Here is an 18,443-nt window from a genome sequence, read left to right on the forward strand (position 1 = left end):
CATCAAGAAAAAGCCATAATATGCGATTAATCTTACAACATCTGAAATAAACCTAAGAAGCGAGTACCTAACCAGGCAGGGTGCAGCTTGGGAGAGTGAGGGTGTATCATTTCCCTGGAAAGTATCTTTCTCAAACTGCTAGCAGTTGACAAATCCCTTAAAGGGAACTTCTCAAGTCAGTTCATTGTTGTTCCCAGTATGCCAGTAAACAATCCGCTGCTAGACCAGCTGTGACTCCCGAGTAAGTAAGTCTGACTACACCCAGTGGTCGGTTCAAAGGGTTCATAGATCTAATACTTGGATTGTCTGGTCTTGCTAAACCGCTGCAGAAGGAAACTCCTTCTGCGCTGTTTGGAGTTAGCACCACCTTTGGAGGGCCATCTGGACTCCTTTTAGGAAAGCAGACTTAGGAATCCCAGTCTGTGCTACAGGATCCCCAGATTCCTGGCCATAATAAAGATGGAGGGGTTGTCTTGGTGAGAACCAGGGCTGATTCCTGGTGAACGAGAGCATTTACCCATCTCCCTTCCATCTGCTCTATTTCCTTTACGTCCAGAAAAAGAGGTTACAGTTTTAAGGTGCTATAGGACGCGTCCCCTTCCCGTGTACAAAACATTTCCCTGCGGCTATCACAAAACCGATTTGGGGCAGAGAAACTCGACACGGAAAAGCAGCTTTCAAAAGTTCAGATTCCTCTGTTTTCCGCTTCCTGTCCCGGGGATCGCACAACGGTAGAGCCGCACTGATGAGATCCACGTGGAGCAGGTTCTTGGGAGTGTCTAACATTCACCCCCGAAGGGCCCCCCTTCAATCACGCCTAACTATCTAGTCTCTAGAGGGAAGAGTCAAGTCATCTAATGGAGCCTAGACAAGTGTTGAGAAGAACCAGGAGAAGGACACGGCTCCAGGGATTCAGGGTTGATCTAGGTGGTAGCAGAATCCCGCGCGCCCGCCGCACTCAGGGAAGGCAGAGGGTAGGGCTCCTAGGGGCGGGGCCGCGCATCCGGTGGGCGTGGTCTGGGTGGTATTTGGGAGAGGGCGCGGCAAGTGAGAAGCCCGAGCAGGCTATAGGCGGGGCTACAGTGGGCGTAACCAGGCGCCAAGTGGGCGGGGTTGTGTGTAGTTGAGAGCAGGCGCTCAGTCTCCTCAGGTTCCGGGGGCGGGTCCAGGTCCAGAGGAGGCGTGGCTACGTGTCGGGGGCGGGGCTTGAGGGCGGGGCGGATAGAGCACAGGGGTAAGCGAGACCCAGGAGCTGGCGAGAGCCAGCCGCGCCTGGGGCCGGAGTGCTCACCGTTGTTGGCTTGCTGGTGATCCGCTGTCCTCCACCCAACCCCCTCTGGGACCGAGCGCCCCCGGCGGAGCTCAGAGGGAGGAAGGCGGGTCGCCAGCCCCTTGCCGCCCTCCCCCAGCCGGGGAAGAATGTGCCACCAGCTGTTCTCCGCCCGGGAGCACTTCGCCCAGAAGTGAGGAACTTGGAGGAAGGAGAGACAAAGGCTGCAATTGGGACGGAGGAGGTCCGAGACGAGGACAAAAGGTGCGGAGAAGCAGCAGCGACCGGGGGATGGCAGCGCGGCGGCTCCGCGGGCTGGAGTCGCCCCGAGGCGCACCGTGACACGCGTGGATTCCCGGGATCTGCCGCTGCTCTGACTTCCGCAACTGGAGCGGTGCTGGGAAGGTGCGGGCGCCGGAACAATGGACAGCTTCTTTCCCGAGGTGAGTGGCGGGGAGGACCTGGCTGAGACCAGGACCGGGACCCGCACACCGAGCGCGCCCCGGCCGGCGCCTGCGCGTCCCAGGAGGGGAAACTTTGTGGGAGTCTCCTGAAACCCCACTCCCTCCGCCGGCCCCGAGTCTAGGATGAGTAAGCCTAGGCAGGTTTGAGTTTGTCCTGCGCTCGCATGTCCCCGGGCGTGGGTGGCTAGCTGACACGCCGCGCCAGGTGAGTCCCCGGGCGCCGGGCGGGGGAGAGCTGCGGGGAGGTCGGCCCGGGTGCAGGAAACGCGGTAAAAGGCGCAGCCGGGACGTGCCTTGCTCCAAGAAAGGTCTGGGACTTCCTTTGCCGAACGTGCGGGCTTCCTGTGGCTTCCAGAGGAGCCGGCTAACGAAGTGTGAGCCGGCCGGCTGGCTCCAGTCAGTTAGTGCCCTGCCTCCCTGGGCCTTCAAGTTTGGGGTCCATACTTTACCAGCGCCGCTCAGGTCCGGTTTGCGGATAATTTCAGAGCACGAGACAGATGATCCTGTTTTTAATACCGTTTTCTTGGTAGATCGTGAATTCGAGTTTAAACAAAACTCGTTTAAGGCAAACAATGGTTATTTTAGAAGATGAAACCGATGCTCGCTTTAGGGTCTTTGAGGGCGGGACACCATAGTTACTTGAGACGGGACTTGAAAGTTTCCTTTTCCCCCTGGGATGGAGAGCCGCTCTGGTTTCTTGGCACCGATTCCTTTCTTGGTTGTGATTATTTAATAAATTCTGTTTAAGTTTTGAGGTTTGAAGTGGCTCAGAGTAAACTTAGCTGACTTGGGGGAGGCTGATGAGATTTTTGCTGAAAGTCAGGGTGATATTTTGTGAATCCAGGACAGCTTTGGAATCTTCCAGCAAACCAGAGTAGTGAGAGTTTGCCTCCCTCCGCTTTAGTTAACTTGCCTTAACAGAGTTAATTGGCTATAGTGTTTCAAGGTCTGACGTTCACTTACTGTATTCTCAGATAGCTACTTAGAATGGCCACAGTGGTGTATTGTATAATGGTCGAATTGACTTTTACCAAAGTGTTTGTCTCTGTCACCCTAAAAGGCATCCTGGAAAGAAATTAACCATCACTTAGAGGAAGAGAAGTATATAGAAAATAGAGACCCCTTAGCGTTTTCCAGTTTGTGGGCTTTTGTTTCATACCTACAGGAAGGCAGGACTTTCGAGTTGGTACGCAACAATGAATTACTGCTAGGCTGAGTTTTTAGTTGCTTTTATATATAAGAAAAATGAGATTTTGTCTCTAGGGAAAATAGTTCTTGACTTGGTGATCTTTTAGAAAATTTGTGTGTAGTTGTTGGGCGACAAGGCTCCCTAAACCTGAAGACCAAGGTCTTCCCTTGGGTAGAATTCTGCCCCCTAGTGTGAGTGGTGGAAACTTCCTGGTAAAATGCCATTAACAGTTCCTGGATCCTTGCTTCTAAGTTATGGGGCTGTTAAGTAATTCCGAGAACTCGTTTTTTTTTTTTTTTTTTTTTTTTTTTACCTTGGTTCTCTGTGAGGAGATCTCTGTGGTCAGAATAGCACTGAAGTTGTCTTTACTGGTTGCCTATTTCATTTTTTCTATTTCTAATGAGGAATCTTTTTTTTTTCCGGAGCTGAGGACCGAACCCAGGACCTTGAGCTTGCTAAGCAAGCGCTCTACCACTGAGCTAAATCCCCAACCCCCTCTAATGAGGAATCTTAACCCAAAGATTAGTAAGTTACTAGCCCAAGGTTGAAGAATGGATACACAGCCCTTCCCCTTTGCTGCTGTATTTCTGGGATGGATATATATATATATATATATATATATATATATATATATATATTCATATTTTCATCATGATTTCTAGTGTTATCGTAATGATTTCTCATCATCTGTCAGCATTCTGCTCTATACATAACAGCAGGACAGGTGAAAAAGCTAAACAATGGTAGTGATTGGAGACACAGTCCCCACATTGGCCCCTTTACCTCAGTGTCTTAGAGCATCACTTTGTTAATGGTCCTGTGAAGGTATTCCTTTGTCCTGTTACACTAGAAAGCACTGGGATGACATAATGTCCAAGGGCAGCTAGCTTATAGGCCTTCCTTCACACTGAGCAGCGTTTTGCTTTTTGTTAACTTTTCTCTGTGATTTAGAGGTAATGACCTGTTGCTGGTTAGCCAACAATTTGAAGCTCATGGTAACAACTAAAAATAAATAAATAAATAAATAAATAAATAAATAAATAAATAACCGAGTGAGGTCTTACATGTATGAGGCAGATAACAGGGAAGTAGGAAACACTTGTGACTCCTTGCAGCTGCTGCATAGACCTTGACTAGGGCTTTACAAATTGAGCACCTTTGACATTGGGGGCCAGGTACCTCTTTGCTGGTGAGGCGGTCTACGCCCATAGCACAGGGCGGCATCTCCGACCGTCACTCACTCAATTCATGTAACCTTCCTCTCAACTTTCAACACCCCAGAATGTGTGCAGATGTTACTGAAGGCACTATAGCCACAAAACAACTCCCAGCCGAGCTGCCCAGAAAGAAGCAGTTGCCTCATGGTCCTCATTCCCGTGTGTGCTTCTTGTCTGCACTTGCCTGGTTTAACTGGGATCAGGCGTCCTGTTAGGGGCCAGTGGCCAGGGAAGCTTGCAAGGTTTGTGCCAATCAGCTGACACGGCTGCCTTCAAAATTCGCTCCAGGATTGGTGAAAGGGAGCGTGCCAAACTCCCCAGTCAAGTTTCAGTTTCTTCATGGCCTTCATTAAGTTTTTATGGCCTCTCTTGAGTTAATTGTGTGCGCTCACAAGTAGGAAAGCTCCTGTTTGCAGCACTTCCTGTGACGTTATTAAAAAGTTAACTTCAGGCAGAAACTAGGTTTAGGTATGTCTGTAACGAGAAGCAATTACGTACAATAAAACACACACACACACACACACACACACACACACACACACACACAGAGTAAATAGCAAAGGTTCAGCTGCAAATGACAAGACTGTTGTGCAAAATCGTGGAGGTTTTAAGTGGGCTCTGTGTTCCCATCCCCAGAGCCAAGGGCCTGTGGTTGTGTCTGGAGTACGGTGGGGCGCCAAGCCTTTCCAAAGAGCTCAGCTCTGCTTTTTATTTTAGGCATAGGTGTGGCATAATGGCTTTACAAGTACAACACCTTGTGGGGATTAACAACCACATAAATGGACACATTGATTTTCATAATAAATATATGGAGGTTGCATAGACATAAATATAAATGTAGAAAGCAGATATTAATGTTACAGGAGACAGCTTGTTAGTGGACCTATGGTAGATAAGCCTATTTCTTTTAGTCTGGTTCAGTCTGGCTTGGAAGAAATTTAACCCTAATGATGTTCAGGTATAGTTTAGTGGTAAGGTCTGGAGTTTGAGACTCATCACCACGTGCACAAAAGCACACACACACACACACACACACACACGCACACACACACACACAAACATACACACTATACATAAATATACAAACACATATACATTCCGTCCCCCCACATTTACAAACACACATGTACACATACATACACACTACACACATATATACACCATACACACAAACACACATATACACCATAGACACATACAAACACAGACACATACACCACACACACAAAGACACACTAACATACACATCATACATAGATATACAAACAGATGTACACATATATACATGCCACACACAAACACATACCATATGTATATACCACACACAAACATATATATACCTCACACAAACACATACATCACACATATACAAACACAGACATACACCTCTCTCTCTCTCTCTCTCTCTCTCTCTCTATCTATCTATCTATCTATCTATCTCTCTTTCTCTCTCTCTCTCCTGCTTAGCTTGGGAAGGCACCATGGCTTTAATTGTTACCTGGAGTTATTGAGGGAACATTTAAAGCTCAATGTAGAGCCCTCAAGCTCCACTCTCCCTCCTCTCTGACTATCCTATTCTTTGTGCATGGGAGAGAGCTACTGACATTTCTTGTTAGAAAATGGAGACATTGGTATTTTCTGTTATCTGTTCCCTACCTCATGCATTCCTAATGTGTGAAGGAGAAGTGCTAAGGACCTCTGTGTTCCACCAAATCTTGAGGCCTATCAGGTCTTTTGATAACGTTAGCTGGGTCCTCTCTGCCTTGTTTCACAATGAAGTTATAATCTCAGGCCTTGTCTGAATAGTGCAAAAGAATTTCCCTTGTCAAGTCTCCCCCACCCCATATGCAAGACAGCAAAGCTGGAGGAACAGCTGCAAGCAGACAGTTGTTCTAGCCCAGAGTCCTGAGCTCCTGATTAGGGGTGGCCAGCAAAGCCTGCCTCTCCCACAGCACATGGCCTGCTGTTCTAGCAGTGTATCTCAAAAACCAATCTGTGGCAGAAACCAATCTGTGGCAAGCCTGCAGTGTTTAACCAGAGTGGTGGAGAGACAGGGCCCTGTGTGCCTTTCCAGTTCTAACCTCATCAAGTGGCTTCACTTCTGCACACTCAAACCTTGAACTTGCTCATTTGCTCTTGTGATTAGTAGGGTTGATGCGTTTCAAAGGTCTGGCTTCAGATTGACTGGTATTTTCATGTTAAGAGGATTTGCAGGGGAGTTCGAAGAGCGAGCCCCCCCGTGAAGTCTGTGTGAGGCCTGGTACCATTCCCCAACCCATGTGAGTACCATGTAAAGGCGAGTCAGTGAAAGCTTCTCACTCTTAGCATCGGTCCACCCTGCGCCTGCCGTCTGCGGGATCAAAGCATCTGTGAGATCCCTGTGGTCAGTAGGCTTTCCAGGACTCTGACTGACTGTAAGTGGGCGCTTTGGGATCTGTCTTGCTTGGTTGTTAGGGAGATGTGTGGTTAGATTTACAAAGCATTACACATGGTAGGTGGAGGATATTAGAAATCAGAGATCAGAGCTACACTTAAAAGTCAAAAAAGAGTTGGGGATTTAGCTCAGTGGTAGAGCGCTTGCCTAGTAAGCGCAAGGCCCTGGGTTCGGTCCCCAGCTCTGAAAAAAAGAAAAGAAAAAAAGAAAAAAGTCAAAAAAGAGGGTGGGGATGTAGCTCGCTGTGTAGAGTCCTTGCCTAGCATACGTGAAACCCTGATTAGGTCCTCAGGTCACTTAAGACAGGAAGTAGTGGCTGATGCCTGCAGTCCTAGGACTCAGGGGGTGCAAATAGCAAAGTCAGGGTGGAAAGACCATCAGCTTCATAGAAAGTTTGAGGCTACCCCGACGCATCAGATACCTGTGTGGAGGAGGAAGAGGCAGGGAAGGGAGGAGGAGGAGGAGGAGGAGGAGGAGGAGGAGGAGGAGGAGGAGAAGAGGGAAGGAGGAGGAGGAGGGGAAGGAGGAGGAGGAGGAGAAGGAGGAGGAGGAGGGGGGAGGAGGAGGAGGAGGAGGGAGAGGAGGAGGAAGAAGAGGAGGAGGAGGAGGAGAATAAGGCCCTGATGCTCAGTGAAGTTCCAGTACCTGTGGTTGCTAAGAAAGCCTGAGACGTGACCCAGATTGCTTCCTGGGCTGCTTGTATTGATCTGATTTGATTATTTTTTTTTCTTTTAACCTGGAAACTTCTGGAAAATTCTGCATTTCCAGAATTCCATCTAGATGATAGGCTATCCTTACACCCATTCCAGGGTGACATATTGATCCCCAGCTGGTTTTCAAGCTTTCTAATCTTGTGACTCTCTTCCCGATTTCCACCATGGGAGTTCTTACCTTCTACTTGCTGCCTGTGTGCAGATTGTGTGGACGTCCTGTCTGCCCATCCCAGCAGGTCGAGTTCACAGCCAGTTCCCCACTCTCTCCCCTGAACTTGCGCTCTCTCTCTCTCTCTCTCTCTCTCTCTCTCTCTCTCTCTCTCGGTCTTTGGACAAATTTGTTAACTGGTGGCTTTGTATACTTTATATGACTTCCCTCTTCTCAAATGAGTGAACTGAACTGTGACAGGTTAGAGATCTTACATGTGAATAAATTCTGCTGCTTCAAGTGTATAGAGAAGAAAGTCCTTAAGAGTGGGAGTTGACCTTTCAGTAGGAGGTAGTTTCCTCCAAAGGGGAGAGAGAGAGAGAGAGAGAGAGAGAGAGAGAGAGAGAGAGAGAGAGAGAGAGTGTGTGTGTGTGTGTATTGTTTTGTTTTAGGACAAAGTAAGAAATGAGGTGAGATATTTCTAGTCTTTCTCCCAGTCATGAGACACTAGTTCTTAGAGAGTTTCACACCACAGTTTTTGTTTTGTTTTGTTTTCCTTTTTGGAAATGGGGGTCTTTTTTTTTTTTTTTTTCAAGAGAGGGTTTCTCTGTGTAGCTCTGGCTGGCCTGGAACTCGCTCTGTAAAACAGAGCTATAGAACAGAGCAGAGCTCCGCCTGCCTCTGCCTCTCGAGTACTGGGATTAAGGCATGCACCATCACCTGCGAGCAAAACCACAAGTTTGCGTTTTGATAATAATCACCTCCCCTCTGTCAACTCTTCCTTAATCCACTCCCTGCCTTTCTGTACACCCAACTTTGTGTCTTTTTAAAAATTTTAATTTTATATTTTAAATTAAATTTATAATTTAATTATAATTATAAATTTATAATAAATTTTATATTTTAAATTAAATTTTAAATTAAAAAATTAATTATTTATATATTAATTTAATTTAATTTAATATTGCCATAGTCAATATTACTATGCTTTGAGTTTGTGCCATTTCTAAGGCAAGTCCTTTTGTGTTCCCAGCCCTCCTGAGACCTTGGGATAGCACCAGGCCCCGTTTCTTTCTAGGCAAATGCTCTATTGCATGCAGAGCTGTGCTCCAGCCCAGAGCAAGGATTTCTCTTGTTTTCCATATTTTTCAGTGCTATTTAAACAAAACAAAACAAAACAAAACAAAACAAAACTGAATACAGAGGTTTAACCGGCTTCAACATCTGCTTTGAGATGAAACCTTGACCAGTATGCATCGCTCAGATAATAATATAGACCCAATTGTGTTTGGGGACTGTACCTGCGAGAGTTCTTTCCTTTCTAGCCTTATACATTTACTTTTTTTAAAAAAAAAATTTTGCATTTATTTAATTTTGGGTTTTCAAGACAGGTTTTCTCTGTGTAGTCTTTTTTTTTTTTTTTAAAGATTTATTTATTTATTATATATAAGTACACTGTAGCTGTCTTCAGACACACCAGAAGAGGGCATCGGATTCCATTACAGATGGTTGTGAGCCACCATGTGGTTGCTGGGATTTGAACTCAGGACCTCTGGAAGAGCAGTCAGTGCTCTTAACCGCTGAGCCATCTCTCCAGCCCCTCTGTGTAGTCTTGACTGTGTTAGAACTCACTCTGAAGACCAGGTTAGCCTCGATCTCAAAGATCTGCCTGCCTCTGACTCCCTAGTGCTGGGATTAAAGACGGGTGCCACCACTGCTTGACAAACCCACATGCTTTGATAATATCTACCTCCCCTTCATCAACTCTACCTTAATTCATTTCCTACACATCCAACTTTGTGTCTTTTTTTTTTTTTAATCCTTCAAGATCAATTTTGTGTTGGCAAATATTCTTGGCTATGTGGTCTTCTACTGGAGTACAGTTGATTTACCAGGGGCTGTGTTCTTTGAGAAAACTGTCCCTCCCTCTACCAACAGCTAATAGTTGTCAGTCGTTCTGTGACTAGGGATGGGATCGTGTGCCCAGCCTCCGGCTCCATGCTGGGATTTGGTCTGTCTTGTGCTTGAGCAAGCTTTGTACATGCTGTTGAAACCACTATGAATGAGCTCATCAGTGCAGCTACCCCCTACGTCCAGAAGATGATGCTTTCTTTTAGTCATCCACTGCCTCCGGCTCCCTCACTCTTTCCACTCTTGTCTGCTAGGAATCCTGAGCCTTGGGAGTGCAGTGCAACCTATATGCTCCCCTCAGGGTACCTTGGCCAGGAAAGGGCCTCTGTGTTAATCACCATCTACTGTAAAAACAAGCTTCTCGGATGAAGAATGAGACTTGCACGCATTGATCTCTAAGTATAATGATAAGTCATTTGGAGCCACTAATATGGTGTTCACAATATCAACCAACCAGAACCCCCACCCCCCACCCCCCAACAAGGGCTCCCAGGGACTAAACCACCAACCAAAGAGTACACATAGAGCGATCCATGGCTCCAGCCACATACGTAGCAGAGGATGGCCTTGTCTGGCATCAATGGGAGGGGAGGCCCTTGGTCCTGTGGAGGCTCGATGCCCCAGTGTAGGGGAATGCCAGGGCGGGCAGGTGGGAATGGTGGGTGGGAGGGGGGAACCGGGAAAGGGGATAACATTTGAAATGCAAATACATAAAATCTCCAATTAAAAAAATCCTGTCCATTTAGCAGCATAATAGTAGTAGATTCTGCCATGGGACCTATGAGCCATCTTGTCATAGCTTCTTAACCTGTATAACGGTGCTAGGTGTAGGTTTCATCCTGTGGAGTGGGACTTAGATACAATTAGGCAGTGTCTGATAGGGCTAGAGAAGTGGCTAGGTGGTTAAGATCACTGGCTGCTCTTCCAGAGGTCCTTGAGTTCAATTCCCAGCAACCACATGGTGGCTCACAACCATCTGTAATGGGGATTAGATGCCCTCTTCTGGTGTGTGTGAAAACAGCTACAGTGTACTCATATAAATAAAATGAATCTTTAAAAAAAGGGGGGGGGATATTCACAGGAGGAGATATGGAGACAAAGTTTAGAACAGAGACTGAAGGAATGGCCATTCAGAGCCTGCCCCACCTGCGGATCCAGCTCATATACATACAGCCACCAAACCCAGTCATTATTGCTGATGCCAAGAAGTGCATGCTGATAGGAGCCTGATATAGCTGTCTCCTGAGAGGCTCTGCCAAAGCATGACAAATACAGAGGTGAATGTTATCAGCCAGCCATTGAACTGAGAATGGGTTCCCCATTGGAGGAGTTAGAGAAAGGATTGAAGGAGCAGAAGGGGTTTGCAACCCCATAAGAACACCAATACCAAGAGGTTGGGGATTTAGCTCGGTGGTAGAGCGCTTGCCTAGCAAGTGCAAGGCCCTAGGTTCGGTCCCCAACTCCGGAAAAAAAAAAAAAAAGAACACCAATACCAACCGACCAGAGCTCCTAGAGACTAAGCCACCACTCAAAGACTACACATGGACAGACCCATGGCTCCAGCTGCATATGTAGCAGAGGATAGCCATTCAGGCACCAATGGGAGGAGAAGCCCTTGGTCCTGCCAAGGCTGGACCCCCCAGTGTAGGGGAATGTCAGGGTGGGGAGGCGGGAAGGGGTGGGTGGTTGAGTGGGGGAACACCCTCACAGAAGAAGGGGGAAGAGGGATGGGATAGGGGGCTTATGAACAGGAAACCGGAAAAGGGGGTAACATTTGAAATGTAAATAGAAAAATATCCAATAAAAAATGAAGCTTGAAATGGAACAGCTAAATTCTGCTGTGAGTCTTTGGGGAAGGCGCCATAATATTATTGTCAGTGACGCTATACACCAAAGAACTGTTCTGAGTGAGGATTTAGAGTTATTGTTTTCTAGCAGAGACCAAGATTTGCATTTTGTTTAATAAACGGTTGCCTTTTGTTTGCTTGCTTGCTTTTGTGATATACACAGCACTGAGGGGGGGAGTCCCCATGCAAGGAGGCATTTCCAGGTGCCGGGTCTAACTGCTGTAGCTCTGTCCGTTCTTTTGGCAGACCTATCAGTTCCATGGCCCTTTTTAGGGTGTCATGAGCTGTCTGCTCTCATAACAGCACATGAACCTCTTTTTTGGTACCTAGCTCATTGCACACTTGTCCAATTATTTCTTGAAGATGAAATTTTACAGGCATGGATGTGTGTGATCAAAGGGTTCCCCCATTTTACTTGGGCTCTCTGATTTCCTAAGCTTAATGAAAAGAGTCAGCTCACTCGTAGGAGGCACGGGTGAGCCACTGGCATGATGTATTTATGAGCTGGGGGCTTCTGTAGCTTCTCATTAGAATGAGCGAATTGTACAGCGTGGTGCAAGAAGTAGACTCGGGGTCCTAGATTGATGCTTCCACATCTGAGTTTTTCCTGCTTAATTAACAGCAAAGCTGTTGATTGACATGCCCTTCTCCCTATCTGGGCGTGATTACTAGGGTTCATTTGAGGTCAAGGCACCACAGGAACCACGGTATATATTTTCTGGGCATATGTTCGAAGAATTGTTTGTAGAGCCTTTTAATTTTCTTTCCTTCTCTGTACTATCTTTAGAGGTAACCATTGGCAAGAGTTGTTTTGTGATTGCAGTTTAATTTGGGGGCTTAATAAATATATGGTGTGTGTGTGTGTGTGTGTGTGTGTGTGTGTGTGTGTGTGTGTGTGTGTTGGGAGATCTAGCTGTGTTTAAGTTCATTATTTATTAACTCAGAAAGCCTAGGAACTCTGAAATCAAAGCGTTGAGACATCCTGCATGGTAGACAGAGCTACCATTGTCTTTCCTGACGTTCAGCTCCTGTTCACTTCCTCTCACACTTTGCTTTACAGATGTGACCGCAGGGGACTAGCAGGGTGAAGGTGAAAGAAGCTGGTTCTCAGCCCTCACCTTGACTGGCCTCCTTTTACTGTTGTGTAAGAGGGCAGCCACTCTTAAAACGCACGTGTGCATGTGATATGCTAACAAGTCCCAGAAACCAAACCAGAACACCCTCCCCCACCCCCCAACTGGTTTCGATAACTGCTGTCTCTCCTTAGAAGATTTACTGTTGTAGGCCAGAGCAAAGGGCCAACGTAGCTTTCTAATAGGTTTCCAGTCTCAAATTTCTGAGTGTATTCAAGTGCACCTTCTTTTCAGGTCTTTCCAACACTGACAACATTGACATTGCTGGAGGCGGGGCTGCCCAGTGCCTAGTAGGGCTTTCAGTCTCATTGCTAACCTTTCAATTACTGGGTGTCAGTGTCCCCAACTGCCTGGTTGTGACAACAAATGTTTCCAGATTCTTTTTCCCCCCACAGAGGACAGCCGTCAGTTAATTGTCTCATAAGCAATGTGTCCCTAATGCTTAAGGGATAGGATATAAGAGCGCTTGCTGAAGGGACCCATGGGGAGCCAGAGTCCACATGCCAGCGTCCCCTGACACTAAGGGACCTCAGTGCTGTGCCCCTTCTGTTCTATTGCAGATTAAACTCCGTGGTATGCTTTCCTAAAGGCTTCTCGTGATGTGGACAACCACACCATTTCAAAGCTGCCGTTTATTCTGTGTGGAGCTGCGCTCGCCCTTGGGTGTCAGCCTTTTGCATTTACATTTGCACCCTATGGACATTTGAGTCATATCTGTAATTCCTGTACAGCTGGGCCTCTTCCCCAGGCCACTTCTTGCCCTTCCCCCCTCCTTGGGTCCCTTCACCAAGTGCTCTTTAATTTATATCCTGTCCCTCAGGCATTAGGCAACTATTGCTTAGGCTGTGCAATCACAGTTGTTCTCCGAGTATAAAAAGGGTCACATTTTCTCAAAAATCCAAGTAAGTAAGTCACATCTTAGGTCCTCAGCTTGTGTGTTTTGGAGCTTTATTCTGGTGTCTTTAAAAAAACAATTAAACAGAGGTTTAGCATCTGTGCAACTAACCGAGAGTAGCTCAGTGGCAGAACGTTTGCCCGGCCCTGTCAGGCTCCAGGTTCAGTCCCAATTGCTGCAAAACAGTTTTTAAAAATGCTTCAGGGCACAGGAGGCCCTTCCTCTTTCTTGTCACCCAGTATCTCTGATGGTGACCTTTTACATGACAATAGTTCTGCGTCAGAGCTGAAGTTCCCACCGAAATGATAGTTCAGGTGCAGGCTAGAGACCTCACTCAGGTTCCCTGGTTTCATAGATTCTCCTTCTCTACCCGCTTGCACACATCGCTCCATGCAGCTCCGAGCTGTGTTTCCCAGTGTGCAGCAACTGCTTCACCACCCAGTGTCTCCGTGGGGACAGTTCCTCAGGGACTCCTTATCATCCTTTTGTTGCTTTCCTCTGTCCTCTCTTTTTCCCTCTCTAAAATCTTGTCACTCGAGATAGTCACATAAATGAAACCAGACAGAACAACACATAACCTTGCTATGGGCTTGTTTTGGGACAGTCTCATGGAGCCCAGACTGACCCTGAATTTACTGCCTGGCTGTGTAGCCAAGGATGACCTTGAACTCCTGATTTTCCTGCCTCCCCCTTCCCGGTGCTGGGCTTACAGCTGTGTGCCACCAACACCAGTGAGTTCTGAATCTGGGAGCTTGGCTCCTTAGGCTCATTACCCTTTGATGGGCTTTTATGGTATGTGGCAGCAGCTTGTCCTGGGTTAGTGTCGAGCATAAGCTGCACTCAGACACATGTTAACCTTAGTTGCTGTGTCCAAGCCCGTTCTGAGACTGACAGTCGCTTTCCTGTCACCCTTCTCTTGTCTCCTGGCTGTTAAGGGCTCGCATCTCATGCCTGTCCTAAAGTATTGTTGTGAAAGAACTATGTGATATCTAACTTTATTTTTCAAGTCATTTAAAAATTAAATTTATTTTAGCTTTAAAAAAAAACAAACGAGCTACGGTGTGTATAACGTGCACTGCTTGTCACACACATGTGCTGTGGTATAAATGTAGAGGGGAGACGGTGTCTCTGTGGACTTGGTTTTCTTCTTCCCCCTACGTGTGGGCATTAGGTTGTCAGGTTTATACAGCAGTCACTTGTGCCCACTGGGCCATCCCTCTGGGCCTACATTTTCTCAAATACTTGGAAGTGCGTTTTCTATTAGAATGGTCGGTCATCCTTTTACTGTGCAGATATCACTAGTCTGAGTTTCCCTCATCTGGGATTGGCTCATCATGAGATGCAGTGGATCTGTGTGGCCAGGCTCTTGGGGATTGGGCCCAGGTGTCCTCAGTGTCACGGCTCCAGTCCAGTCTGGTTCCACAGGGCGTGGCCAGTGAAGCAAGTGGCATAACTGCAGTTTGCCCTACATAAGACATCGCTGGACCCGGAACAAAGTACACCAAGACATTTCTGTCCCCCAACAGTGGTCACAGGCGGATCGAGACAGATAGGGCTTTTTAAAAGCCAGGACTTCAAGGACATTCAAACTTCCTTTGGGTCAGGCATTGTTCTGGTGGCAGTGAGGGCATTACCCTGGCGAAATGGTTTGGCAAGAAAAACTAGACTGTGTGACTGACAGACTCCACCCAAGGCCTTGGCACTCTGCCGGGAGCAATGACTTCTAGCACTGTGTGCTCCATTGGGAACCTAGTCAGAGCTTGCAAGTAAGGAAGGTGCTGTGTGAGGGGAGGATGGACAAGGGCTGAGGGGATTCTCCATGTTCCTCTCATCCTGTGTCCATGTGGGAGGAATGGCTGATGACAGAGCCCTCAGTGGAAACTAGGGGAGCAGTGTCCCTAGAAATCTTACTAAATAGGGGCTCTTCCTTCCTGCCACTTCTAGCTTCTAGATCATGCTTTGAGAAGAGCTGTGTTTGGTGCAGAAGACAAAACAAAGGAAAACTTTGAGAGATGAACCACACAGGAGGGCATGCTCTCTACAACTTTTCAGGGTCTCAGGTGAGGGCCACCTGATCTACAGGCATGGGGCTGTCCTTGTCTTCCTCAGTTCTGTCCTGGGACTCTGAGCTGCCTGTTCCCTTCCTGTGTGTTCTTGAGCCAGCTTGCTGTGCCTCCTCCACTGACTCCTCATCTTGCTTCCCTCGTGTGATCAGGCTGTGCAGAGATTGGCCCTGAGCCCTGGGGAACACCGTGTATTCTGCTCTAGCCACAAAGTTGGATGCCAAAGTCAAGGCAAAGAATTTCCCCAGGCTCCAATCTGCTCCCTGGGTCACCCCTGATTTGTCTGGAGAGTGGGCACTTGCTGTTTGTTGTTTGTGTTTCTGAGTGTGTGTGTGTGTGTGTGTGTGTGTGTGTGTGTGTGTGTGTGTGTGTGTGTGCCTGTGTTCCTGGTTCCTGGCTGAGGCAGCCACAGCTGTGGGTGTAGGATGGGAAGTCTCTCACCACAACTGTGTCTCCAAGGACTTTTCCTCAGATCTTGTGAAGTCACCTCTTGCTGAATCTTCAGTAGGCAGCACCTTGTGCTGCTTGTCTTTTTCTGAGGAGATAAAATTCAGAAGGGCACCTCCCCACTGTTTCCCACGTTCTTGTCTTGGTAGGATGGGGTCATCAGAATAATATTTTGCCTGCCACAAGATCCGTGCTTCCTAAAGGTTTTTGTAAGTCAGGGAGCATCTCAAAAGTTTTTGCCAAGTTCAACTCAAGGCCCTGAGGATCAGACCCTGACTGTAAATGTTGGCATTAGTTCCCTTCAGACCCAGAGCCCCAGGGAAGGTCTCCTTTCTCTCCTGGTGATGAAGCGTTTTCAGCTGTTGCAATTTCCTTCTGGCCTTGGGGCAGATTTGGTAAGTTAACTTTCTGTGTGGTAGGTTCTAAAACCATGTGTAGTCGGACTCTCTTGCACACGTCTGAGAACCTTTATCTGTAACATAGTTAGAAGCTGGGATCTCCTGCCTCAGCATCTCACAGAGCTCAGGCTGGCCTCGGGTTTGTTGAGTCAGTCACTTCAGGCGACACATCCTGGTCATCCTGCCTCCACCTCCCAGGTGCTGCTGTTGGGGTGTGCAACACCACACCTCGGAGTTGTGGCCCCGTGGTAGACTTTCATACACGCCGGGCGGCACTCTGTGAGCTAACCTACATCTCCAGCTTCATTATTTTTTTTTTTCTCAAGCGATCAGAAGAAAGACAGAGCATCAGGAGACTGTAGGGTTGTTATTGCTATTGGTTTTTTTGTTTTGTTTTGTTTTTTAGATCAGTGTGCAGTTTATAATTGCTTCAGTGCCTATCATATGCTTCTTGTTGGCTTTGTCATGGAAGTGACATGCAGCTGTCTCTGCTTCTTGGGGCTTTTAGTCTGTCCAGATCTTCTTTACCAGGGCTGGACAGAAGCCGACTTAAGGAACTTTATTGATTGTTTCAGTAAAGTCACTTTGGAAAACAATCTTGCTTTCACAAATTAGTTTTCTGATTTAAAAATAACAACAACAACAAAACCTTTAAATAAACTTCTCAGCAGTGAGCATCAGTGAAGGTCATGGTGCCTGGTAGATGTTCATCTTGAGGGCAGATTTTATTTTTTAAAGCTGCCTTGGTGGGTAAGAACACTTTGCAACCAGGAGGCTGAATATTCAGAGTCCACCTACATAAAAAGACAGGCGGGGCAGTGCATGCTAACACCCCTACCAGGCAGACATGGGTGGAGACGCAAGAGCTCTCCCATCAGCCCAGCCGAAATGGCAAGCTTCTCCTTCGAGGCAGTAAGGTGGGAAGCCATAGAGGAACACCTCATGTCCGGCTCTGGCTGTGTGTGCACTGTATGCTCACACGCCGGAGGTTTCTTCATGGCCTCGCACCTCCGGTGGTCTCTGCTCTCTACCGTCTTTGTACTCTCTTCACTCGCATCGCTGCTGCTCTCGGCTCTTTGGAAGCCTTTGTAGCCTCTAGCTGCTCTTGAGCTGGAGTCTGCTCTTTGCTCAACCATTTCAGCCTCGCTGGAAGCCTCTTCCAGGCCGTCAACGCCACTCAGAAGCCTCTGCGTGGCCTGGACTGTAGCTCAGTGGTAGACAGCTTGTCTTTCACGTCCGAGCCCCAACATTTAACCCCCAATATCGCCAGAAAAGGAAAAAGGACATCAACAGTAACGAAGCCATTAGAGTCTTTTGAGTGTTCACAGCTCTCGGGAGTCTCCCACAGCACGCAAGGGTTTTAAAGCATCCGCGGTTGCTTGGATGGCCACCTCCAGGAACTGCCTGCTTAACTGAGCAGCTCCTACAGCCTAGGTGAAGATGTTGGGGATGAGCTGGCATTTGCTGCCGTCCAGGATGCTTCACGAGTGGTGGCAGCTTCTTCAGTCTAGACACACTTTGCAAATCTTGGCAGTCACAGCAGCCCCTGAGCCAGCCTTCTTCTGTCCTAGGTGACCTCTTGGCCCTGCTCTTGAGCATCTATCTGCCTTCGTGGTGGGGTGAGAGATGTAAGATTTGGGAGGAGCCTTGACAACAACCTTTCAATCATCACTTCAACTGCCAGTGCTTTCCGGCTTCCACGAGAGAACCAAACTAAACCATAAAGGACTATGTTATACAGGTTTAATATTCAGCTAGCATTGTTTTGTTCCAGCCAACTTTTTCCTACAGTTGTGTTTTTGTGGGATTTGCACTGGAGTGAGTGAGTTTCGCAACATTTGAAGAGAGTTGTGGTTGTCGGCACAGACTCGGGAAGGGACCGCGCGTCTCTGCTGTGCCGAGCATCCTGAACTACACAGGACCGTGCAACAGCTTGGCCCAAATGTTTCCTAAGACCCTACTCTTTTCTGCTTTGGCCTCTCCCTATCTCAGTAAAACATCCTGCTGAAGTAATTTCCCAGTTTCCCAGACTGTTTTTTCCCGGGAGTGTGGAATATACAGTCGTCAGACTCTTGTTGACTTCAATATTACTGTTGTATACATTGTGATGATACATTTCTAGGTCTATGGATATCTTAATTCTCTTTATTTCTAAACTGATTTCCTGTGATGATCGTGAGCAGGTGAGCTATAACGTGACTTTTATCTGGATCTTGAGAACACAGGTTTGGGCACAGAGCATCACCAATCTAGCAAGTGACAAGTGTTTTCTGAGGAGAGCGGAGGATAGCGTGCGCATCAGAAAGCTCCATTC

The 18,443-nt window shown here is 47.4% G+C and overlaps 1 protein-coding gene across 1 annotated transcript in view; it reads left to right on the plus strand.

Moving 5' to 3' along the window:
• The first annotated feature begins 1,257 nt into the window (after positions 1-1,257).
• Myo10 (myosin X) overlaps positions 1,258-18,443 on the plus strand; it is a 204,606-nt gene continuing 187,420 nt past the window's right edge. Inside the window, exon 1 of the mRNA NM_001401822.1 lies at positions 1,258-1,713. Within this exon, the coding sequence (NP_001388751.1) occupies positions 1,693-1,713 (21 nt within the window). The 5' untranslated portion in view covers positions 1,258-1,692. The remainder of the gene's footprint in view (positions 1,714-18,443) is intronic.

The sequence above is a fragment of the Rattus norvegicus genome, chromosome 2, assembly GCF_036323735.1.
Source record: "Rattus norvegicus strain BN/NHsdMcwi chromosome 2, GRCr8, whole genome shotgun sequence".
In the NCBI taxonomy this organism is placed as follows: domain Eukaryota; kingdom Metazoa; phylum Chordata; class Mammalia; order Rodentia; family Muridae; genus Rattus; species Rattus norvegicus.